Source organism: Athene noctua, chromosome 16, assembly GCF_965140245.1.
Source record: "Athene noctua chromosome 16, bAthNoc1.hap1.1, whole genome shotgun sequence".
Taxonomy (NCBI): Eukaryota; Metazoa; Chordata; class Aves; order Strigiformes; family Strigidae; genus Athene; species Athene noctua.
Genome location: NC_134052.1, coordinates 9,863,900 through 9,890,610, shown reverse-complemented (window position 1 = coordinate 9,890,610; position 26,711 = coordinate 9,863,900). Strand labels below are relative to the sequence as shown.

Genomic DNA, 26,711 nt, shown 5'->3' with positions numbered 1-26,711 from the left:
GGAAAGACCCAGCTCTGGCTTGTACGTGTGCACTGGAAGTTGCACATGCAGACCCAGCTCAAAAATCTCTGCTAATATCTTAAAACCCTGCATAATGTCTTACCTGAAGAAACTGGGAATGCATATGCAAATACATATTTTTAAGGAGTAGGTTGAGGACAGCAGCACGAGCACAAGGCTGCGATGCTGCAGGTAGAAGGATGCGCGCTGGCAGTCCCTTCAGGCAGCCTTGCTTCTGCCAGAGAGCAGTTTCCATGGTTGCAGGAGCCAGGACTTTCACAAACATCCACTAAAAATAAAATAATTTGTGACACAGACAATTCCTGAACTGTGTAACTGTGAGCACTGACATTGCCAGACACAGACTTGTCTTTGTGTTTTGTTTCTCTTCAGGCTGCAAAAGAGACCCAACAGACAGCTACTACCAAAGTGAGTAGGATGAGTCAAGTTATCTGTATGAATAATGCACTCAAAGGGTAATTATTCTTCCTGTCATTTTCAGTCTCAAAGACAGTGTTTTAATTTCTTTATTGATTCATCTTCTCTGTTATGAAGGGTGGGTTGCTATGTAATTTGCTTCCTCTGTTCAAGACATTACTTCATTTGAAAGGACAGGGATGCAGTCATAAGCTGCACCTTACTCCTGTGCGCTTACCTCTTGTTGAGGTGAGGCCTGAACCTGCTGCGAGTTTCTTGTCATTCGCATGGTCCCAACAGCTTATGTGTTCATGTTTCTTTCTAGAGCACTGAACAGCAGCCTGCTACCTCTGTAAAATCAGACAAAAATGTCCCTTCCTCTCAAGAGCCGCAGACAACTAAGCAGAATACAAAAAGCCCCGAGCCTGCAGCCCAGCAGCAGGCAGCGGCCAGCGAAGCCCCCAAAGAGGTGACGAAGGAGAAAGCATCATCCACTCCCATGCCACTGAGCAAGCTCTTTTGGAAAAAGGTATGTCTGGATTTTGGAGCTGGTCCATCCCACAGCTCCATCTTCACACAGCATCAAGAGTTACAGTAAAGCAGTCAAATCTGCAAAGTTGAGCATATCCCACATGCGCAATGCACGCGGGACATAAATGATACATGCGGTTATAAACGCATGCATGAGCTTTGGGCAGTCACATGTACACGTGGCTAATAACAGCGGTTAGACTCCTGTAGAAGAATCTTATAAAACTGTAGTCTTTTAGACCTGTCTGTACTATTTTTGAATTATATTATAGAAGAAGGAATATTACTCTGTGAATTCAATGTATTTGTTAAAAATCCCCCAGAGATTATAGTATTTTTTACTAAATTATATCATTAATAGAGATATAGCTATAAAAAAAAATTTCCTTTTTGAGAACTGTTTGACTAAGTTCTAAATGTCTGAAAAACTGCAGTCTGGTAGGTCCATCCTTACTCGGTAGAGTAAGTTTCATATGAGCGTGGATCAGTCTTTAAATTTGGGGACTGAGGTTGATTGCTTGGGAATATTTTTTTCTTCCTCAGGTTAAATAATGATTTCAACTAAAATTATGACTAACTTTGAAAACATGTTTCCATGATCCTCAGTGGTTTATAAGTTGAAGGCTTATTCTTTTCTTGTTTCATTTAAGAGAAGAGCTGTATTAAACTTTACTGAATCACTGTGTGTTGAATAACTGCTTTCCTGGGCTTCTGTTCAAGTTCAAATCCCAAAATGAACTGCTTCCAAACACACAGATGTTGAGTGACTAGTCCTGCAGCTTCTTTAGCTGTATTTTCCCTACTGAGCAATGATCATGGGGATATAGTTTGGGTATGTTACTTAAATTTTTTTAAAAAAAGATGTTTAGATATTTAGAGAGTAAACAGCTTGAAAACAATCTAAGCTTGAAACAGTTGTTACTTGCAGCTTAATTACCTGTGGAACTGGGCAAATCACATACTTAGAATGAGAGGGAAGTTGTGAAGAAAAAGGAGAGGGAGATTTTTATATAGCAATTATTACTACAGAAATCTCCTCTGAGTAGTCTGGCATATTTGAAAACAGAGAGAAGAAGCAGGATGTATGCTGAACATCAGGATGAAATGAAAAAAAAAATAAAAAATAAAAAGAGGCCTTCTGGCAGATGGTTGTATGCAGTTTCAGTGTAAAACTGAGAGTAATAAATCTGGCTTGAAGTTCAGTAATTTCATAATGAACAAGGTCTTTTGTGTTTGAAAAAGAAAAAGCATGTAAGAAGGAACATTTTCTTGCAGAAACAGTGAAAATCACTCCTGTGGAAGATAAATTGGTGGTGATGGTTAAAAAAAAAAAAAAAAAAAAAAAAGTCTGATAAAGTTTTAGTAAGATTTCAAAACCTTATTTTGAAAGATTAACCCAAACTAATGTAGTTCTAGATATTTTACTGCTCTGTATAATGTAGGTTCTGTCCACAGTGAACACCAACTCCTTCATCTCATATTAGAGCTAAACTAAACTAGGTCTAGGTCTTACAACAATCTTCATTGTCCTGGATTTTCTGGGATTCTTCTGGAAGTCCTGGGATTTCAAACATCTCAGGAGCATAAACCTTGTACCAAAACTGTCTTTCACTTCCATTTATTCATAATGCTGAGTTTAATTTATCCGATATCATGATCAGCTGCCTACATCAGTAAATGGAAAGTGTTGTAGAGAACTCTCTACAACTCCAAGCAGGTTTGGGTTGCTACCAAAAATATTAAGGGCTAGTTAAATTATTTATGCAAATGCACTGAACTACAATAGTATGTGAAATATGAACTTTGTAAAATGAGCCCATTTCTGCTTTAGTTAGAACTTCTTGGGAATGGAATTGTGATGAGATCAAATCTTTTTGCAAGTTTTCTGGAGTAAAGTTCTACAGTAGAGAGCTGAACTTGGTCATAAGAATCTAAAAAAAAAAAAAAGAAAATAATCTGCCTGCTTGAGCATTGAATCCTTACCTATAAAATGCTGATGTTGTTTTACTGGATTTTCTTGATGGAGAATATTATATTTCCTTTGATGAAAGACCCTGGTGACCCAGTTAAAGCTAAATAAAATAATAGATGTAAAATAAAAAAATCCCCAAACCAAAAAACCACACAGAAGTCCTTAGACTACAGGTTTGCCTCAAACTCAGCTTGGTTCAAAGATTCTGTGTCTCTTCTGCAGTGATTTTATCTTTCTTTCTGGCACACTTAATGTACTGCCCTTTTGCTAGGATAAAGAATCGAGGCTAACAGCCGTTCCAAATAGGTGTATAATTCAGAGTCATGTGTAGTTTTTTCTTTTGAACTAGCAAATAGCAACCACCACACTCAATAGATCCAGGATTCTCTTTCCAGGCAGTTTCTTAAATATCTATCTTCTGATGAGCTTTCACTTCAAAGTAAAGCTAATGAAGTGCCTGTCAACACACTGCAGTTAACGCTGCTGCTCTGACTACAGATGAATAAATATGTAAAAGAAATAGGAAAAAAAAATCTTTATTCAGCTCCTCAGATGGAAACCACTTTGACTTTATTTGCCCCATTTCCTGATCAGTCTGCACAAGAATTTTCATAACTCAAATGTTTCTCATGCTAGCACGTTTGGGTTTGGTGGTTGTTGGGTTTTTTTTTGCAAATACTATGGAATACTAATAGAAAATTTCAGTTAGTAATTTACCATATTTGTTTTGGAAATCTGGTTTCAAGACCTTGTACATATCTGATCAGGGCAGAGAAACATGACACTTCATTTATATCTGATCAAAGCATGCCAGTAAACGATGGAGGGAAGTGATTGAGGGAGTATTACTTAGACCGCTCTGAATTATCTTTAAAAGCTGATATACTTTTTAAAAACTAGAATTTTGAGCTGCTGTAATACAGTTGCCATACAAACGCAGAAAAATAATCCTCTTTTTACTGAGGGGTATTTACAAACAGAAAACTGCTTAGCTATTAAGTGAAGCAGAATAACACCTTTTATCGCTGAGCTGCATCCATACTTTGCCATATAAAAGCAAAGATAAATATTTGGGTTGAGAGTGTGAGATAAATGTTAAAATTACCCAGAACTTACCAAGTTCCCACAGTAGTTTACCTGCTCCCTTCCTGGGATATACTACCTATCAGGCAGGAGAGGAGATTCTGGCCATTTTTTTTCTGGGTAAATGGATGAAGGAACTTGAAAAAGAATTCCCCCTGGTTGAGGGAGTGGGGAGGACAATAAGTAATGGGCTTTTGGGGGCCATTTCACAACCTGACTACTGGCATAGTTGTCGTCCTTATGGTCAGGAGGGTCTTTAACCTTCTCAACCCAGGGAATAAAACCAATAGGACTTATGAGTCAGAACCACGCTCCGGGGCTGTTTACAGACCAGTGTGGTTTAACCATAAGCTGGCAGTGGTTGATGCTAATTAGTTAAGCTGTTATAGCTCAAGATCTGCTGAGTGGCACCTTCAGATAGCAGCTGCAGGTCACAGGGGGCTTCAGGGTGGAGGTCCGAGAGCACGTTGATGTCTGAAGCTGAGCTACCTTAAGTGCAGCAACCTCTATCACCTTTGCCTTGGTAAAGGAGGGCAGGAAGGTGGGTTAAAGTCTCTCGAACCCTTCTTGTTTCCTGTCTGTGAGTGGCAGGAACAGATCTCAAGCATGACTGCTCTTTTAAGTGGAAATTTCTTGAGCAAAAGGTCATCTCTCATATATATTGTTAAGATGAAAGAAAAGCTGCTTCATAAAGAAGGTATGACCCAGGAAAAAGAGAAGAACTGTTCCTTGAGTCTAATGAATGCAGTGGAGAGTGCCAGTTCAGACTCTAGCACAAGATCAAAGCAGGGTATAGTGTTTACCTCAATTTTTAAGAAAGATGCAGCAAGCAAAAGGAAAAGTCCTATCAAAGTTATCCAGGTCACAAAATAAGTTACGCTCTCATAAGGCATCGGTTTGTATAGTCAGGAGCCTAGATAAGAAAATGGTGTAGTAAGAGTTCCCCAAAACAAGAACTAGAAAACTCAAAGAGTAGACACAAACTTGCCACCATAACTGTTTCAAGTAAGTTTATTACTAGGAGAAAACTAGGGACACTGTTATTTAACAGATGGAAAAATGCTTCCCAAACACAGTGAAACAAAGAGTCTAGTAAAAAGTAAAATACTCTCTGTGGTCAATCTATTACAATTTCTGTCTAAGGAAACTGGACCCATGAATCCAGCAACCTCAGTTGATACAATTAGGTGATAACTTACCTTTATGAGAATGCTTATGCATTAAAGACTCATGAAGCTGATAGAGCTGGGCTGTTTGCAAATTGTTATTATTTACAAACTGCAGGTTTTGTCCTAAAAGTAGTCACAAAACTTGATATAATTTTGTCTTTCTTCCAGGTGATGTAAAGAAGTAACTTAGCTCATTGCTCTGGAGAACCATTTAGGTTAATGTAACATTGTTGAAAGTTTACTGGCTTTTTATCTTTGTCAAGCTCTTCCTATTACAATTTCAATTCTTGCCAGAAACAGCTTGGTGATTCTCTTCAATGTATAAATGGAAAATATTTTTTTTCAGTTTCTTAGGGGAAACAGGAAAAAAAATTTAAAACTCTGTTCTTAAAAGTATGTCAGAAAATCTTCTTAGCTGAAAGGAGTTTTCCCTTCTACTGAAATACCATGCACAGGCATCCTCAGCATCTCTGAAGTACACAATATACCATGGTCCTGTGTCATCAGTCTCCAAGAATGTGTCACCTTGATCAGTCTTATTTGAGAAGAGGATTTTGTGATGCCTCTAGAGTTTCCTTTTGTCCCAGCATATCTGAATACCCTGATCTGATTTCATGGTAGTTGTGGAACCTCCAGCCTTGGAGATACTAAAAGCTCAACTTGACAGGTTCCTCAGCAACTTTGAGCAGGAGGTTGGACCAGGCCTCCAGAGACATCTCTGAGATCATGAAATTGTAAGAGTCTTCAACATCAGTCTTACAGAGGGAGATGGGTATACAAGAATGATTCCTGGAGATAATTATAAGAAATTTGTCATAAAGTTTTTAATAGCAAGCCTAAGATCTCAAATAAGATAACCTGTAACTTCTGCAACAACTCTGATATGCTTAATAGTACCAAATTAAAGTAACTGCATAGGTATTTTGGATATCTAAGTTAAGAAAAAAAGAAGTAAAGATAAGGAGTTCTAAAACACGATTTAAACTTTCCTAAAGCCTCCTATGGAATCCATCGAGAACGGTATGAAAAGCCACTGATCACTTTAAACAAATCAGTCTCTCTGAACAGTTGACTGTCACTTAGCTCTTTATTTAAATAGACACTGCCTTTCAGAGTTTGGCATCTCACCCCAGGATGCGTTTGTTATCTGCAGTGACACTAATGCCATTGCACAGACGTAGCTTGAGAGACAAAACTCATTTGGGTTGCAGCTGTAAGAGCGTAGCAGTAATATGATCCCAAACTGTAATCTCTGAATGATGAGCTCCCAGAAGCTAGGTTGCTGCTTTATTGAGCCACTGTTTCAACTCATGCAATGAATCATTTCCTTCAAGCAAATAGATAGTGAATTGATTATATGTATGTGTGAATACGCAGAAATATAGATTAAAATTATTATAGATTGATTATCTCAAAAATTTTCATAAATATAAATTAATTCTACAATTCCATGGGGAAGCAAGCTGTGCTGCAGTCATCTCAGGCGGCAGGGGACAAGGAATATTTATTCCTTCATCGTTCTTCTCCCCCCTACCCCACCCCCAAAATAGGAGTAAAGAACAAAGCAAAATCTCTTATGCTGCTGTAGAAGTCCATGGTGAGTCCCCATCTTGCATGTGGTGTCCCCTTCAGCTCAGAATATGATGGAACTAAAAGGTATAACACTGAGAGAAAAAGGCGTAAATATATTGAATGGCTTCTGTATGAAGAACTACATTAATGAAGATTTGGGGGGGGGCTCAAAAAGTAGTTGGCAGAAAGGAGGATGACAGCAGCATACAGAATGACTACTGTAACAGAAAAGGTGAACAGGAAATATCAGTCATTGCTCAAAATAAAGGCAGTAGAGGATCAAATAAAATTCTTTGGTGACAAAAATAAAGTACTTTTTTTAAAAAAAAAAAAGCATACTTTAGCTGTAGAATCCTTTGCCACAGGGTGCTGCTGGATGTCGGGAATTTATATCAACTCAGAAAATGCTGAGCTAAATTTCTGTAGGAAAAATTCCATCAAGGGCTATTAAACCAAAGAGAATACTACATGGGAATCACCAGGTTGAAGACAATTGGAAAAGTATATGAGGGCAGTAGTACTGTAAGCTGCTGCTGGAGGAGGCATCCAGTTTTTGCCAGAGTCAGGATCTGGGGCTGGGGTGAATCTTTGGTATTGTCTTTTAAATTGTTCTCATGTTCATGTGACTAAAATTAATTTGGTCAGAATAACTATGAGTATGAATTACATGTGAGTTCCTGTAAGTACATGTAAAAATTGTGAAATATCGTTCTGAGATTTATTTGCAGCAGTTCTTTCCTCTAGTAACCATAGTACACATTTCAGCTGTAACTGTGCGGTATTTTTAAGCAGCAGTGTGTGTTTAAATGCCAATATCTACAGTAACTGCTTCTGTTTGATTCAGTATTGGAGGCTGAGGGTGTAATTTGTTCTGCTTTTATAATGTTCTGCACCTTTCTGTAATAGGCTGAAAAATTATAAGGGCTTGCTCCAGGTCAAATTACCTGGTTATTAGCATAATAGCTTATTTTATAAAGAAGTATCTTTTTATAGCTTCTTTTATAAAGAAGTATCTTCCTTCTTTATACAGTTACAGTGGGATGGGAATTAATTAGTGGTTCTTGAGGGCACAGAAGAATGTTATTTACCAGGGCGTTTATAAAAGGCAGAGCAGCCAGCTAAGGAAATGCCTGTTCAGCCTCCTGCCCGACTCTGCCTCCACCTCCTACAGCAGAAATGTGCCTCCTGTTCACATATTGTGCTCTGCACAGGTCTTGTTCAGTTAAACACCCCGAGCATCCCCAGGATAGCCTTGAGAAGGCTGTGGAATGAGACACGCGGGAGATTAATCAGTAAATTTTACAGGGATCCATATTTCAGAGGAATTTACAAACCACATGTCTCTGGTTGAAGTACTTCTATAACAGAAGGAACTTTCCGGTAATTCACAAAAGCTCAGTGGGACCTAGAATCCTTCTATAAAGGACACGTTGCCAAGCACCCAGCAGCTTTTCTTGAACTCAAGTGAGGGCCAACACTATCAGTGAGGGTGGCAGTGACCTGTGGGATTAGGTGAAGTAAACAGATGAGCTACTTCACTACCTCGTACCTCAAGAAGTCACTTGTATTTTTGCAACTGGGAAGAGGAGCTAGTGCTGCGCATGTGACCAGCCTGAGAACGCTGTGGCTGGGATGCTGCACTTCTGTATTTCACTAAGGGTGCTAAACAGAGTTTTAACAGTTAATAATGTCCATGGTCTTTTAATTAATCCTGTTCCTGATGTTGTGTGAAAACTCCTGGGTATGATCTTTCTCATTTTTACTGTTTTTACCTATCATCTCCTCAGCGGGCATATTATTGTACGTAATGTCATGTAAATTTTCTTTTTAAATTGTAATCAAAGATAAATTATTGTGTTTGGGAACTGGTACTGCAATTCAAGAATGGCTATTTCTTCAATTTAAACAAGTGCTTAAAATCCCACCATCTTATATACGTTTTAAAACTGGGATAAATCAAATTCCTGAAGAAACACGTACAGATACAGTGAGGCTGAGAATGCTTTCGTGCCACATTTGCTCCTCATGTACCAACTAACTGCACTGCTGGAGCACTTTGATTGTGACTTATTAAAAAAAAAAAAAAAAAAAAAGAAAGAAAAATACACCTCATTGATTAAGTCTGAATGTTTTTTCCACTTTCTTAATATTTACCACAAATAACCGCAGAACGCATCGGAAGAAGCGGAGATCGTAAGCAATGAAAAAGCAGACGCGTCTTTAGAAGCTGTGGCTCCTGACAAAGATGAGAGTAAGAGCCCAGAAGCCGCAGAAGTGAAACCTAGAAGAGAAGAAAGTAAAACCCCCAAAGCAAACCTGAGGAAGTTTTTTAAACTGGTAAGCGAGACACCCCCTGCCAGGGGCCGAGCGCGGCGTGTTCACTGCGGGGCTGGGGTGGCAATTCTTGAAAAACCTTTTGAAAATAAGTGTCTAAGCGCGCAGGAGGGGAGTTGTGCCCGTTCCTGCGGGTGCCTGACCCCCATCGCGCCCCCGCCGCCATTCCGCGTTCTGCATCTCCCTCTCGTGGCTGCTCCGGGAACGGCTCCGCGCCCCGCGCCCCGCTCCGCGCCCCGGGGCAGATGCGGGGTCGTGCCCGCCGCCGGGCCAGGCTCCATCCTCCCAGACCGCAGCAGCGGGAGCTACTGTGTGCCACGGCGGTACCCGGTGTCCCTGCACTGCCCCTCCCGAACCCCGTGCTCGTTCAGGGAGTCGTGGTTTTGGTAGCGCAACTTTTCTTGGCAGTTTATGTAGGTTAGCTGACCGGCATATAAAAGGATCCAGTTGGTTTTTCAAAGATGTTCCGTGTTAGATGGAAAAAGGCACTAAGTAGAATCGAATCCTCCTTCCCAGAAGCCAGGAGGGAAGAAGGAAACCCCTGTGAGGCGGTAAGGTGGCCGGTATCGCCTGGTGGTTATAGGGAAGAAGCTATCCTGATGGATTCATCCACAAACGACAGCCAGACAGTATTCCTCAAAACAGTCTAGAAAAGTGGCCAAGAAAGAAAACAACCCAAGTCTAGAACTAACACTTCCCTGACTAAAACTGCAGCAGGCCTTGAGGATTTATATAGCATTTGATCTATTTTGGCAAGGTTTACAAATGCATATGGAAGATTTCTATTTTTAATCAATGCTGGTTTATTTTCAAGCAACTATATGGTGTGGGTGTCAGTGTGGCTTATGCATTAAAATGTGAAAAACAGTTTAACACGATGTAATAAATAGCCCAGGTTGTCTGCTCGCAGGTACATACACATGCTGGCACATACAGCTGTGAACAGTCACGTTGTCAAAGGGTAAAATTTCTGAGTCAGACCAGAGAAGGTACATGCAAGAACACAAATCCTGATTCATTTTTTACTTCCTAAAGATTGGTGTTTCTTTTATTTTCAGCTTTTATTTTGTCAGCCTCAGCCTGACTCACAATGGGTGCATTTACTTTTTGTTCTTCAGAGTTACTTTACTATGTAGCCACTCTGGTGTATTTGAGGATCCAAGCTAAAATTCTTAGTATCAGCCAGTAATTGTGCACCCATTGCTCCTTTAATTCTACATAAGATTTTACAAAATTAGTCAGTTTGGAAAAATCTCAACCTTATTCCTAAATCCGAGGGAAATTGTGGTCACCCTGCATAGAGGCTTGTCACCATGGCACATACTAGCTGTGCAGGTGACGCAGAAGCAATGCTTATCAAACTCTGGTGTCTCTGGCATCCAGGACTTCAAATCATGTCATCCTACAAAAAAAAACAAAAACAAAAACAAAAACCTACAGATTAAAAAATAAAGCTGATCCCCACCCATTTTAGTCACCATGGAAGAAAACAGAGCTGTGTTAAAAGCAGTAGATGTAATGCTGCTCTAATCAGACAGGGATTTAATCCAGATTTTGGCCTAGAAAGACAGAATGAGTATGTAGGCAAACATCTACCCACATGGGAAACAGAACTGTCCTAACTATGTAGCTGGTTTTGCAGCTTTTTGAAATCTTTAGTATTCATCTGCTTTACTTTTGCCTATCAATTTCCAAACAGATTGTGGATTATTTTAAAATATTTATTGTCCTTGAAGTATGTCCCAGGCTGTTTCCTCTGAATAACTGTTGGATTTCTGGATCACTGCCATGCTGTTGCACACAACTGGAGCTATGTAGCTGCCCCACAGCTTCATGCCGACTGGTCAGACAGTGTTTCTGATTCCTAAAGCAGACAGAAGGATTTTAAGCCACTGCTAAACAACTAGCTTCTGTAAAGCTTTTGAAACTAGTGGTGAGTGCTGAAAATGCATGAAATGTTAGGCTCCAACACAGGCTTTGTTCCTCTCACAAAGAAAATGAGGGGGAAAGTTCCAGTGCCATGGGGCTGAGTTGAGATGAGAACTCTAGAGATGTCTAATAGGGCTCTCTTGCTCAGAACAGCTATAGCGGCAGACTGTCGACTGGAAGGTATAATTTCCACTCAGAACAGGTCCCTTTCCACTATAGCTGTCTCTTCAGGTCTGGCTACCCTACAGTATCAGCCATAAAGTAAGGAATTCCTGAGTCAGCTTTGCAATAGCTAGCTCACATCCTGGTAGCAGCATATTTCTGTCTCCATGGAGCTCAGAGCACAATCATTTTCACATTTTGGGGGGCTGCCATTTACAGCCTCACTAGTCCTCATGCTAATGTCATAAGTCTGCTCTTCATACTAATGATAGTTAATTTTAAACTCAGATACATGAGAATTTACACTGCAGCTCTGGCCACAGTGTGAACGTATATTTGAGGAGCACAGCAAAGGCCCTGACATCAGACCATCTCCTTGTGCTTTCTACCTGTGTGAGGAACGCAGTCCTTAGCCCCTCGTACCTGAAACACTGGGGATAAAATGATGGTTTTATCTGTTCAACCTCTTTCACTTACAAACCTGGACAAACCTCAGTCAGTACTTTGTGGTGTTCCACCTCCCACAGGCAATGCTGGGGCAGGAGGCTCCTGGAGGTGTGGGAAATGCCTTGAAGTGGCACCAGAGCCTGTACAAACCATGCCGTCCACATGCTGCAGTCACTGGCTCACCCAGCAGCCCCTCTTGGAGCACTCCTGTATTGTTGCAGATGGAGCGGGCTGTGAATTCTCATGAGATACGCTCTGAGCAAGCACAGGGACTTACAGTCTCTGAAACAAACCCTGCTTGTTGGTGAGAAGGAATGTGTCAGGACTTCTTTGATAAAACCCAGGCCATCTTACTGATAGACTTTACTCTCCACTCCGGCAATAGATGGATTATTCCTCTGGCTGCTGAAAGAGATTGACTTTCAATTTTACATTAATCTAATTGCTTACTGGGTTTCTCTTCTGTCTGAAGATGATCCCAGGGTATTCTGATAGCATTCATAGTTACACGTTACACAGGTCAACCACCCAGGTGCCCAAGAAAAGCTCATTTATCTTCTTAGCATTCAAGACTGGGACTCAGAAATTAAGTTTAATTCTACTTCAGTCTGTTGTGAGTCTCAGGCAAGTCAGTTATTCTTCATGTACCTCAGTTTTGACATATTCTGCTCAGAGAGCACAAGCACAGGCCAATAGCAAGTAGATATTTAGATCCATAGCACTCTAGTTGCCACTATTGACACAAGGATAGCCACTGAGAGAACTAGGAGTAATTTACTTTGGAAAAGGCAGTGTGTACCTCAAAGACTGCCTGCTGACTTGCTCGGTATAGATGCCTCTTCTTATCTGTGATGAATTGTTTGCAATTGCAAAGGTCACAAAAGTCATTGCTATGATGAAAATGGGAGACAGTTAACTAATGCTATAAAAGCTATTGGGAAATTATTGAAACATATGAAGTATTAGTTTAAATCCCTGCAAATTCCATAAGAGATGATGAAATACTGCTGTTCTTTTATATCTAACTAAGCCACTCCCATATGAATGTGGAATCCTGTGCTGCCACTCACGCCTCTAATCAAAATCAAGTAGCTATCTTATTTACAGGGTAGGATACATCAGACCTAATGCTGATGCCTTGACGGAAATGGCTACACCTGAGCTAGACACCCCAGGTTCCCTTTAAACGTACTGAGTAGAGGTGAGCAGGTCTGAGAGCCCCTTAAGATCTAGGGTATGTCAGCTGCTGTGAGCCCTGAAATTTCCTGCTTTTTTCTATAGACTGTAATAAACAGATGTAGAGCTAGGTAAGATAAATCTTTTCAAAATGTCTCTCTTGAGATATTTTGTGGAGATAAGAAGGTGTAAAATGGCATTTTTTAATCAGAGTGAACAGAATTACCAACTGTAAATTGAAGCTGTAGAATTTGTCCTCAGCCAGGAAGTTGACTGGCAGCACCGTTGGTCTCTGATAGCATTGAGTACGGGCTTTGCAAATATCCTATTTCTAAATTAATAAAGATGCTCCCAAGGAGAATATATCTTTCTGGATTAATGAAAAATATTATTTCCAAACTGTCTGCAGTGCCTGTGCTGGCCTACTTCCCCAAGTAAATAAACTTTCACGTAACAAATAGCATTTGGAATCAAGAATAACTATTTTATGTTACCCCAACTTAATTTTCCTTCATTATTCATAAAAATGTAGCAATTCTACTGCCTGTCCCCATCCTCCTCCATTTAAAAATATGCTGATCCACTCTTATTGCTGCAGAAAGCAGAAAACCCTTTCAGGAAGCTTTCAGCAGCAGCAGTTCTAAATGACCAAAGGCAAGGATAAAAGGTCAGCAGTGCTCTAGAGAGAAATCCTTGTGATTGTTACGTGTTTCACTGAAGGCAAGAGGGAACCTTGTCCAGGCAAAGACCTCAATGTCTTTACACTGTTATTTATGTTCTGGTTAAAAAACAAAAAACAAAAACCAAAAACCAATCATGGATTACTAAAGGTTGTCTAAAGTGGGGCGGGTGAGGGGGTGGGTGGTGGTGTTTGGTTTTTTAGGAATAAAAAGGGTAACAAAGTGGTTGCTGCTATAGCATAAACTTTTTTTTTTTTTTTCCTCCTGAAGGCATTTAAAGACTTACTGAAATAGATATGCAAACTAGATTTTATCACAATACATCTTCATACACTCTGGACTGAGTTTCTATCCTGTACTGTTAAGACAGACCACACTATGCTTCCTCCCCTCCATTTCTGCAACCTCTTACACAGATAGACTCAAGCATAAACATGCAAGAGACTGCGCAGCAGCACGTTCCAGAAAGATAATTTTTCCCACCGTTTCTGACAAATAATGAATTGCCATGGAGTGGTTTAGTTTTCTATCATGCTGGTGCTACTACATATTGATTTTTTTGTGGTTCTATAGGAAAATCAGAGACTGAAGTAGTTCCCTGCAAAATAACACCATATATAGGATCAGGCTGATACTATTGTGCTTCAAGTAACAAATCTACAAGCTGCAGAAAACCACAAATCCGCCTGATCTATCTTTAGAACAAAAGTCACATCCTTTCATTGTTTTCATTGAACTTATGCAATGAAAAATGACATTTAAATTTGGGTACTTTGAAATTCTTGAGTTTATTTTATGCTTTTCTGCTAAGCTCTGTGGCTTATACGGTACTCAGGAGAATACCACGTTGAACCCTCTAACAAGCTTTTTAATTAAACACATACATAATATATTCCTTTTGTTTCTTTTATATTACTAATTGTAACTAACCTTAATCTAATTGTCATGAATCTTGTAATTTTTTCTCATTGAGCTAGCTTTGTCAAACAGGTTTTTCTCATTTTTAAAATTCAGTACAGGGGATCGTACCTTAGAAAACATATTTCAGAGTCAAGATTTGTTCTGAATGACCCACCAGTGCTGCAGCCTCAGGGTCTGCTCTGATTGTCCTGGCTGGGAAGAACGGGCACCAAGAAGGTCCATTACTTAGATGTATAAAGAGAGAAGTCATAAACTTGAAAAGCAAAAATTGTAAAAAGTGGATGCTGATGATAATATAAAAATATATCCATAGAGTTGAGTGGGTTTTAATTATTCACGGGAAATGCACTTAGTATGATCGTTAAATAGAAAGGAAGTCTCACTAGATCTCATAAGACAGATTTGCCTCTGAAAAGCAAGCAAGAGCTCTTTCCTAGAAAACTACAGTGGCAGGGCTGGTAGCAGTGTCTTGTTTACTGGCTGATATGATCTCTGGTCCCCTGAGACCTCATTCATATTTCTCAGGCCTTAATGGGAAAATTGGCTTACAAGAGACAATCACTTCACATAGAAAAGAACTAGCAAAAATCTGCCTTGGAGATGTGGGTATTTCAAAAATGTTAGTAAAGCTTCTGAAATGTCTGGGTTTGTTTCAGTGTTGTAAAGAGTATCCTTAAATCAAACCTTGCATTTTTTGATTCATGTGTGTTTTCATATTGAATTAATGCTTCAAACAGGAACCCAGTTAGAAGTCCTATAATCCTTTGTTATTTTAGTCAGTGAAGGGTGATGGAGGGACAACCAGTTCAGAAGAGGTAAATCACCCAAGTCCCAGTCACCAAGTAAGTGCCTGGATTTTTTCATCTTTTGGTGATGGGTTGTTGTCACCTACATCCATACAACTCTAGCTTTTGAAATGTAAAAATCACTGCAAGAAAAGTGCTATATGCTCACTAAACTTCATATATTTACATATTTCTTTACTTATCTATTTATTTACTTACTCGAACTATTAAATAAGATTTTTAAGAGTCACTATCTGATTAAAAAAATGCTTTTTTCCAGGTGTGTTCCTTTTCTTACTATAATTAGTGGGTTTAGGTTGAATTTTATTCCATCTCTTTTGCTATTATTTTACTTTCCGCATGTACCTTGGCTTAGGTAGTGAAACTAAATACACACAGCTAGAATAATTTTTACTTTGTTGATTTACTTGTCTGCTGAGGAAAAGATCATTTAGGTGGAAACTTTATAGAAGAGAAATGAAAGTGAGAATGAAAACCATTCACTGCAATTTAACAAAAGCCATGAAAATATTTTATTCTTATTCTCTTTTTGTTTCTTTCATTCTGTGTTCATAAAAGCTAAACCAAAACTTTGGATGTTGCATTATCTTCTTTATGGCTTTAGAAATGCTTCCAAGACATCACATTTTCATTAGAAATACAAATACTGTTACCTTTTCTGAGAGTCAAACCTCATCTGTTGTGAGTCAAGATATCCAGAATAATTACATTCAGTAATGAGAGATAAAACACAGGTTCTGTGTATAGACACAGGGTTTCCTTTAACCTGAGAGCAAAACTGAAGTTGTGTTGAAAACTGACCTAAAAGAATTTTTGCTTTTATTTCCTTTTTTAATTAATAGTAAAATTATTTTCTCATTCTTCTTATTTTAAAGATGTCTTATGATATTCAGGTTAATCTTTATGAATTATTTAAAAAGCATCCCAAATATTATTCTAAAAGAATCCCAAATATAGAAGGTCTTGCCTTGTGACATTTATTCCTTATTTCATCCAGAAGACTTGTGAAATGATCTGGGTAAAATGACTAAAAGTTACAGTCCTAGATCTTGGATCTACTTTTTATTTTAATTAGCAGCCAGTTTCCTTCCTTTTTTTTTTTAAATCAATTTATTAGTCTTCCTTCTTCTCTCACTTGCACTGGTGTAAATTGGCAGAGTTTTATTACACAGAAGAGCTCAAGGAAGACTGTATCTGCTGTTGACTTCTTCCTTTTTTAGAATTTCTGTGAAATGATCTTAAATTATGCTATCGCATCTCTGGAATGCTGTGATTCTTCTTTGCTTTTCATCGCTGCCATTCTGTACGCTACAGTAATGCATTAATACACTGATCCAAAATCGGTGGAAATTTAGGGGTCTGCCTTTTGCAGCCTTGGATTAAGGTTTCCTATAACATGATGAGGAAAAAATACTTTCCTGTTCTTTTTTTTTCTTTTTTTTTTTTTAGTGGCACTGTTAATGTTGAGAGAGTAAAAGCAATCTGTCAGGTGCAGATCACCCTTTAGAATAAGAAACATTAACATGTTTCATTATTCATAGGCTTCACTTTGTGTTTCCTGAGCTGCTCCCATCAATATAAAATATGCCAATTTCCTGCCTTTCAAGGTTAATATGAAACACCTCAAAGAGATTATCTGATTGGAATTTTTTCTTATTTTGCCTGGAAAATGTATTATGAATATTTTTTAAAGTGTTTTGTTTGACTAACATCAAAGGCCAAAACCTGCTCACAGAAATAGTTCTGTTGCATCCAGTTTGGATTTGGCTGCAATACTGTAACTATCAGGCACCTACACAATCACAATCAAACACGTGTGGTGAAGAAGACTCAGCTCTAATTTTACACCCACAGAGTAAACCCACAGATTTCACAGAGCGTTAATAAGGGTTAGAAGTTGTTCTGGCACCTTTGAACTCAGACGCATCCCGTCTCATAGCTGTATTTTGGGTGCTGTGGTTATTTTTGAATTGAATGTTCACATCTGCAGTCCTACCAAAGAGAAACATTTCAAAAGCAAGCTAAGGCAAATAAGGGTAAGAAGATTCTTGAACTAACTGATGGGTTCAGCCACTGAGAGCTTCCCGTCTGATAGTTAAAATGAGTCAGAAAGAAAGAGACAGAATTAAATTTGGGTTTATGAAGTTCTGCTCATCCTTGTGCTAGGAGAGCTCCAGCATCACTTGGGCACTCAGAAGGGCATCGGAGCAGTTGTCTGTCCTCAGGCGAGGTGGACAAGCCGCAGGGAGTGTGTGGTGTTTGTGCAGCCCAGATGACAGTTCTCCTGTCCTGTGATGTTACTGAATTTGCTTTAATAAACTATTGACACTCAGATGGTGCCTGCCTGTGGTGTATGTGGCTACTGCTCACCTGCATCCCCAGGTTTCATGTGCTGTCTTCCCACAGAACTAAAGACAAAACTAGATTTGTGACTGCATTTTTTAAGTCTAAAATCAGACAAATCCAGATGTAAGTAAATATATACCTATGTACATCTGTCCTTTTGAAAAGGAAATAGTTAAATACAAGCACATATTTAGTTGAGGACTTAAGCTAACTGGTCAAGACTGAATGCATTAAATAGTTACAGGTTCTATAACTGAAATGTGGGGTTTTTTTAAGATTAGGTGAGGAACAAAGGTGAATCAAGTGAAAAAGGTCAGTGGTAGTATTACTACCCCCTCTCATTCTTGTTTCCCCAAATTACAGTGGCTTGAAGGGGGGGGTTTAATAGATATGAGGTGTATTTGCATTCTGTTTCTCTAGAGTTTCTGCTTTCAGGTTTTTCCCTGAAATGATTTCTAAAAATGTATTTGTTTTTAATGAAAGCTAAGACTGTCACGTAAGTGTATAACCTTAAGCCTTCAGAAGAACACCAAATATTTCAAGAATAACGGTAAAATCCCCAAAGTTGGAAAATTACACAGTATTAAGCTCTGGGCTGTGGCCTGGGGGAAAACGTAAGATTTCCATCTTTTCAACATGGCAAATTCGTGTGCTATTTTAATTATTATGTTAATAAATAAGTCAATATGATTTTTTTTCCATAAGAAGAAAAGAAAATCCCATTTGCAAACAAATCTCCTAGCAAAAATATATCTAGTCATGTGCTGCTCTGCAAACAGAGTTTCATTGCCTTATCCTTTGTTTGCCAGATCTGATTTTTCTCCTGCAAACTTCAAATATATCCCATATTTCTCTGAGTTTCAGAATCTTTTCCTTTACTATAAATAGGTGCTCTGTCATTGTGTTTGTCTTTGGAATATTTGCTATCTCTTCTTTTGCCCTTGTACGTGACATTTTCTGTGATGCTGTGGCCTTCCATAGCCAAACCCTATGTTGTTAATTTTTTTGGTGGAGTGTTGCAGTTTTATAGCGACGTTGTTTTTATCCTTTGCTTTATGGTGTCTTTTACTTCTTTCTCTGGCAAATCTTTCCCTTGCACCTTTTGGGTGTTTTCACAGCCTGGAATGCAAAAGCTGGGGGAGTCTCAGTTGGCAGTGCATGCTTGTGACTCTGCATCTTCCCATGCATGTTTTCTGCCTCCTAAAACAGCTTCAGCATAGACATATACATAAATAAAGCAAGTCTATGCAGGGATGGTTTGATCTTGCAGTCTCTGCTCATGTAAGTAATTCTATCAGCTCTCTGGGAGTCCTTCCCTAAATCAAGGCTGCAGGAGTTCATCCCAAACTCTGTAAATGAAAACCTGTTGGACAGCAGGATTTCTCCCTGCCAGGTGGCCTTTCATTTTTTAATATATTTATGGATTGCCTTCCAAAATGTTTACATTTCACACTAAAAATAACCATTGTTTGAAACTGCTTTAGACATTAAACTCCACAGAGAGGCCAGTTGCCCCAGCTGAAAGTGAACCTGTGGGCCAAAAGAGCAAAGAGAGTTCAAAAGACAAGAAGTCTACAGTGGAGCTGAGCAAGCAGAAAGGCAGCAAACAGGAAACCAGGGAGCAGCCAGACTCCAGGGAGCAGCAAGCGGCCGAGACCGACTCCATCCAGAACGGAGGAGACGCTTCAAAGGAACCCTCCTTCAAGAAGACAGAGAAGAGGCAGTCACTTGGAGGGTTTTTTAAGGGCCTTGTACGTTATCTTGACATTTATCTTTTTAGTCATTTTTCAGTTGATTTAGGCACCCATCCTGCAAGCTGTTAACCATGTGAGATTGGTGCTCAGATGGAGTGCAACTTCACAAGCAGCTTGCAGGGCTAAAGCCAAACAACAGCAAGTTTTTTGGCAAAGGCAAGAAAACTTGGACCTCAGGGTACTGATTCACAGGCAGGTACGGTTTACTATGGGAGAGCTGTAATTGTTCTCACACCCCTGTTTCAGAGGTTCATGCCTTGGCTACTGGGATGACTCAACTGTTCTGGTAGCAGGTACTAAACCACCTACAAATTACAGTGTATTTATTAAGGAAAAGTGGAGGTGGTGCCGGTTTACCAGAGTAATCTGCCTGCCACGATGGTTGTTCCGTTGCTGCTTCAGAACAGCTGGGACATCCCTGCAAGGCAGGAAATCCCTGCAAGGAAAAGATCAAGGTAGACCGCTGGGTGGGTGGGAACCAGCATAGTGGTTACAAGATAAGCACCTTGTGTTAGCAATCACTTATAGACTAGTTAAAGCACACAAAAAAGTACACATGGTATTTTTTCTTCCCACTTTTTAAAATCTTACTCTAAATTTGCTATGCCCCCCTCACTGAAACCTGAAATGTAGAAGTTAAAGAATTCAGCATACTAAAAATCTGAGTGTCTATAAGGTTTAGTGTTACTAATGCAACTAGTCGTTCCTCAGAGCATTAGATGAATTTTTTTTTTTCCTTGTCAATATTCAGGGGCCAATATAGAAACAGAAGCACAGGTTAGACTTGGGACTGCCTCTCAAGCCTTGGCAAGGGGACAGATTTCCATTGCCCTTCATAAATAAATTAGAAGGATGCAGTTTGCTCCTCTTTCCTCACATTGCCACGACAGCAATGAATCCACAGAGCTACGGGGTCATTTTTAGCATCTTTTGGAAATCTTGTGTGTGAACTGAGCTTCATCACAAATTTCAAGTGATGTAAAGAACCTAAACAGATTTGACTGTTACCTGAAATGATTGCTAGTGAATCAGGCTCCCCTGAGAGACATACAACTCTTTTTCCTTCCTCCCTACCTTACTTTTAAGGCTGTCAGGAAAAAGAGCCTGGCAATCTCCAGTTCTGAAAGAAGAAAAATCAAGTAATAGAGATTGAAATGGTAATGCAGATTTGAAAATTAGCCCTGTTAGGACACTGGGTTATAAAGTTAGGCTGCCATGCAGACCAGTATGACTCATTCAGAGGCAGATGTTTTTCCACATCACAAGTAGTGTTTAATTTGCACGCGTTTCACAAAATTACTATGTGTCCTACAGAGGGCGATTTGCATTACCAAAATAATTACATATTAGAAGGGGATTTAAGAATAAAAGAAAAATAACTTTCTGCAATATTGATTAGCAACAGTTCAGCCACTTCTGCTTTCTGTTTCACCCAATTGTTCTGGGGTAAAATCCTGGTCCACAATGAATCATCAAGCACATGCATCTTCATGTGCACTTTTCTCTCCTCACCCGCTCTGCATCCAAATTCTGTATGAAATGTCCATTGTGCACAGCATGGGCGCATGTGTGTAACATCTGATCCACGCTCACAAGCATGGCGTGTAGGTGTTGTATCCTGCTCTGGGTATTGGCAACCTGCCCCCAGCAGTGAAATCAGGAGTTCTGTTACTTAAACCACTTAGATGATGGTAACAGATCTCTTACATTACATGGAGAGGAGGAAGACAGCCACATTCTTCTGGCATAGGTTATCTAGAAATGGGGAAGATGTTAACTACTTCTATTATTTCTAGAGATAATTGAGATTTGTTTCTCTGATCTGGAGATTTGTTGAAATTAAGCACTGACAGCCCTCCTTTGTCAAAATTCTCACTGTAGCCACTGTGTGAGAAAGGGTTTGTCTGTTGATAATTGCACTTTATTTTGTATGGTGTCACTCATCCAAGCTGTATCTAAAAATCTTTCACAGAGTTTAACAATAGATACAGATTTAGAATTATTCCAGAAAGAGAGATACAAGGAAGTACAAGCTAGCAAGGAAACACGCTTTCAAGTGCAAGTTCATGAAAGACACAGAGAGAGGCAGGAAAGGTGTCTCTGATTCAAAGGGCAAGCAAAAGCTTTTTGATCAAGAGATGAGATTGTGAAGACGTAAAAAGACCATTTGGGGAAAAAAATGCAGAATAAATATAGAGGAAGTAGTGATGTTCTGCGAGATATTTTTGCTTGCTTGAGTAGTATGCCAGACTGTATAGTCCCTTATGGCTGTATAGTCCCTTATCTTCTGTTGTAATTATAGAGGCCAATAGTATTCCTACAGCTTCCCTCTCCCATTAACAGAAGACGGCACTTTAAAAAAAAAAAAAAAAAAAAAAAAAGTTTTTGGTAACATTTGGTAACAGTGTAGCTGTGCTTTTGAACTGGGAGGAAAAAAAAACCACAACAATGAGGTCTGCGAATGAAATATATCTCACAGAAAATTACTACCTCTCTTTGAATATCCCCAAGAAGATTATCCACACCTAAGAAACCTAGTTCTCCAATGCTTCTAAAAAATAATCTTCACATCTCCTAGGTGATCATACTAAGTCTCAGGAAGGTGTAAACATTAAACTAAAAGTATTAGATCACACACAAACCAATGCCAGAATTTTCATTTCAAGATAACAGCTCAAATACCTGGTAACAACTCAGCAGAAATATTAAGTTTTATGCTGATAAAATGGAAGCAGGAGATATTTAACAGGAGATACAGCAGACCTTACTTGCTCACATAACCTGTGCCCACTGAGCTCCTAAATTCTGGTAAGCTACTTCAATAGCAGCTATTTTAACACCACGCTCTCCTGAATCTGTCAATTCCTCTGGGAAAGGGCACAGAGTAAGAGGATGTCATAGTGCAGGAATGCAGCTGATGAGAACACTTCAGTTCAAGCATCTGCTCCCACTTGGGCTAACAAATGCTAAAACTTTCAATACAAATGGAGCCACTTATGCAAGCAAACAGTGTTATGGGCTGGCTGTGTGGTTTTAGCACAAATGATAAGGTCCAGTGGTTGTTCCTATGGTAAAAGAGATTAATTTATAAGCTATATAAAATGCAAAGGTATTTAGTGAGTCTTAGAAAGATTAGATTAGAAAGAAAAAGAAAAAAAAGATTAATGACATTGTTTTCTGAGCTGTAATAACTCATACTTAAGTTGTCAGAAGCTGCGAGTGCTTAGCATGTGGAAACTATTCTGACCTATTCTGATCAGAGTATCTGGTATACTGACATAAACTCCTGAGCATAAACTGGAAAAAAAATACACTCCAATACCATGACATTCCTGTGTGTGCACTTTCAAGTGCTCTGCCCAAAAGAATATGTTCCAGCTTAGCTGTCACAAATGCAGGCAACTTCCACTGCACTGAAAGGGGTTATGCAGAGCAACAGAGAGCAAGGCGTGAGCCAGTGGTACCCGTGCTTCTGAATCTGAAGCAGAGCTGGAATTTGTCCGTTAAAACGGCAGGAACAACGTTCTTTATTTCACAGCGGGCTTGGAAATTCCAGTTTAACAAGAATCATCAGCCAGTCTCCCTCAAAGCTTCCTGCTTTAATCAACAACCACCCTGAAAATGGGTGCAGCAGGGAGACTGTAGTATAAGCAAATAACATGACAGTTCTGCAGATGTCCTAAATGAGTCAAAATGGGGATGATCTCAAATTAACTCCCCCTCCTCTACTCCTCCCTCCACTCATTTATAAGAATGGCAAATAGTATCATCTTGTTTCCTAGATCAGTCTAAAAATGGCTTAATACCTTCATGCATCAGACAGGAACAGCTACAGTTGACAGACTCCATTACTCTTGTAATGTGGGAAATCTTTTAACTGATGTATAGGTTTTTAGGGTTGCTGGATAAATTTGGAATGACTAGCTCATTTGGTATTGTTTGACGGATATTAAAAACCATTACATTTTTTATGTCTTCCATTTGCTGCTACATATAAGTGGCCAAAAAATTTTATTCTGTTCTAGAGCATTTTCCAAACTCGACCTTGGTGTAAGCAGAAGCAATCCCATTGAAGCCAATTGAGCTGCACAAGATTACAGTTAGTGTAGACAGGATTCTTTTAATCCATTGTGATTTTTGGATGCTCTTTTTTATACATAGATTTTCAAAGGTGAAAAGTTAAAAGAATGTCCGTGAGGTGGAGTCTAATCAGTATAAAAACCCCACTGTTTTAACTTCCCTGAAAGGGATGAGGAAGTTGAGATCTTTCACTCTCCCAGGCTGACACAGAATAGTCCTATGGTGACCTGTAGTGATGAGTCAGGTTTCCAGTGTGAAAGGACAATGCAGATATGATTCTGCACGGTTCCTATCGTAGGGAAAGCATGTAACAGTCATCTTTAGCTTTGTCATGCTGTTATTTCTGTTTAGCATGTAACGATTTCGGCATCTGGCTATAAACAGGCTTGTCATCCTACGCAATGTTAACAGTGACCTCTGAAACAGTGTTTGTGGATCCATTTTGCTGTCATGTTCTGAAGTTTCAGTGGCTTCAAGGCCAAGGTCAAAGACCAATTAGGTCAAGGCATCTTAAACTAAGGCCAAGTTTTTATAAGTTACTGGTCAAAAATTTAGTTGGTATGGCCATGCCTTTTCTTTATCGAAGCTGGATTAGTGTCTTGAACTGGTTCCAAAACCAGAATTGTATTTGTAGTGCAAAAAAAGCTTTATCACTCTAACATTGTCAAATACCTGTCATGCATAAAAGTATTTAATGTTCCTTTAACTTAGAGCAGACCAAGGCTGGCTATAATACACTATTAATCATGCTTGAAGGACTCTTAGCATGGTTTCAGTGAACCGTTTAGTCCAGGGAAATTTTAGAGAAAGTTATGCCAAAACTACAATACCACAAGTACACAGCATCATGTCTCTGGTATGGTAGTCCAGTTTTTAAAGACAATTGATTTCTATGCTGACTGGGAAAATTCTATTAAAATAACGAAAATTATATTAAAATAACAAACACATTTGGGCAAAGTTGCAAGCAGTAACTTTCTGGGACTGTCATGATACAGATGGTGCTCATATAGTTATGCAGATTAAAGAAAGGGCAAATTAAGAAAAGCAGAGAGGTGAAATGAGTGGAAAATAGCTGTAGCAAAACTGTAACACATAATCCCAGATTTAACTGTTCTGAAATATCTGAAAATTTTTATAAATTTCTGTATCTTATTCCACAGGGTTCCAAAAGGATGTCTGATGCGGAAGTGCAAACAGATCCTGTGTCTATCCTACCTGCTGGGAAGTCCAAGTAATGCATACACTTGGCTGCTGGAGGATCAGCAGCTCTCTGAAAGCTCCACTGCAGTAGAGATGACTCATTATTTTCCTTTACATGGCTGTCATCAAATGCCTGAGGCTAAAGCAAACATTGGTGTATCATTTAAGGTATATCATTTACAGGGTTTGTTCATTAGATGTTAGAAAGCAACTCTAAAGATTACCAAGCAGTGTGTAGTATATTTAAAGAAAGGTCACGTGGATGATTTTAAGTCTATAGAGGGCAGAGTATGTAAGGCAAGAAAGTGGCAGTGAATTAAATAAACGGCAGAAAAAAATGCATGTGACAAAGGAATGCAGTTTGTGCAGCAAGGCATGAGCAACAAATCCTCAGTTTTAGAGAGCTTTAAAGCAGCCAGGAAAAAAAAAAAAAAAAATCTCCTTTGATAAATGTTACACTGAAATGTAAAAACAACCAAGTCACCTTTTGTGGTTTTTCAATAGAGCTGAAATTAGCAAAAAGTCTGCAGTATAATAGAATCAGTGGTTATAAAGTTATGCTTCATATTGTTTATTAATGTAAATTAAAATGCTAAAATGCAAAGGCTTTACATGATTGAGACAACTTCTCTCTTGTCTTGGTGAGGTGGGATAACAAATTTAAAACTATTTAAGGTTCTAATAGGAACACAAGGGGGCACCCGCGTCCCCACCGTAGTCCTAACTCCAAGGCTGTACCTACAATCTTGTTATTAATGTTTTTCAGATGATAAGAACCTTAGTTGTTTCATGAGATACTTGTTTATATCCATACTTGTAATTAATCCTAATAAAAACCAAAATCAAAGCTGTCCAGGCATCTCCCTGCTTCACAAGACTCCTGTAATAACTGTAGTTAATAAATTTTACAGAAAATTAAGATTTCTGTTTATTCAGCCCTGGGCTAACCTGGACAGGGAACCGTGGGCCTGATGTTTTAATCCACACTAGCATCTGAATGATACAGAACTGTATATTTTGACCTTCTTATAATTAAATAAACAAATACTTATCCTTTCAAAAAATAATTTGCTGCTTTAATCCTAAAACAAAGTTCTGTTATTTACATCCCTGCTTTCTGATATTTTCTGATGTGATATTAAGGCATAAATCAACACATAAAAACCCTGCTTGCAGAGTGAAGAACTGTCATTCTTTATTTGAGTAAAGATTATAACTGGAAATCAAGCAAAATTCTGTCAAATCTGAAGAATGACATTTCTAACTAGTCACAGAAGACAGAGGTAAAAGAGCCTTGTTCCTCCATACAAGCCATTGTAGGTAGGTGGTATTTTTGCACTGGCCTCTGCAAACCTGTGGACTTACAGTGGATGACCAAAACTCGCTGCTGGCTCTATGCGCAGAGAGCACAGACAAAAGGTCCTTTAGTTATAATAGTACTTTCTGTTCTCCTCCCTAACACAATGGGCCTTTGATGCCATATAAAGTGATATCAATCAAGACTGCTTACAGATTTCAAACCTGATTTGTAACGACCTACTTCTGCATCTGTGTAGGACCAGTGACTTCTGTGCATCTGCATTTATGGTAGCATGAGAGAAGAATTAGGCTTGTTATATCCAGCTCTGCTCCACAAAAAAAGTCTTAGTCTTTGTCTACACTACAAGAGTATACAGCTTTAATTAAATCAGTGCATGTAAAGCTACATACAGTGAGACAACCACCATGGTTACATGCTGGTATGAAAGTACCAGATGTCAGCATAGTGAGTGCTATCAGAAAAGAGGAATAAGATATCATGCTGTTTGCTGACTTCATACTGCTGTAATTGCCTCTGTATTAGAATAGTATTTAAGCAATTTTCAAATAAAAATATGCTCTGGCTAATTAATTATATTATAGACTGTATATATATTATTATATTATAGACATTATAGATATTAATATTATATTATAGATAGATCAGGCCTTCTGTGGAAGAGAACAACTCTTCCTTAGTCCACACTTTAGGAACAGGTCTGCATTGACTGAATTCTGTATTCCTGAGGTAATTAGGACTGCTGACCATGTGATTTGACTATATCGCTTGGCAATGGGACTAATTTCAGGAATCAGGAAATCCTCTTGGC

At 39.0% G+C, this 26,711-nt stretch overlaps 1 protein-coding gene across 3 annotated transcripts in view; it reads left to right on the top strand.

Annotated features, from left to right (window-relative positions):
- The window catches only part of BCAS1 (brain enriched myelin associated protein 1), a 53,713-nt gene extending 27,253 nt beyond the window's left edge, over positions 1-26,460 (top strand). For 2 of the 3 annotated variants that reach the window (XM_074920462.1, XM_074920461.1), the window contains exons 7-11: positions 394-429; positions 743-946; positions 8,914-9,081; positions 19,030-19,296; positions 24,543-26,460. In XM_074920462.1, coding sequence (XP_074776563.1) covers positions 394-429; positions 743-946; positions 8,914-9,081; positions 19,030-19,296; positions 24,543-24,617 — 750 coding nt within the window. In that variant the 3' untranslated portion in view covers positions 24,618-26,460. The remainder of the gene's footprint in view (positions 1-393; positions 430-742; positions 947-8,913; positions 9,082-19,029; positions 19,297-24,542) is intronic. The other variant, XM_074920463.1, reaches the window with a different exon arrangement.
- Positions 26,461-26,711: the final 251 nt, after the last annotated feature.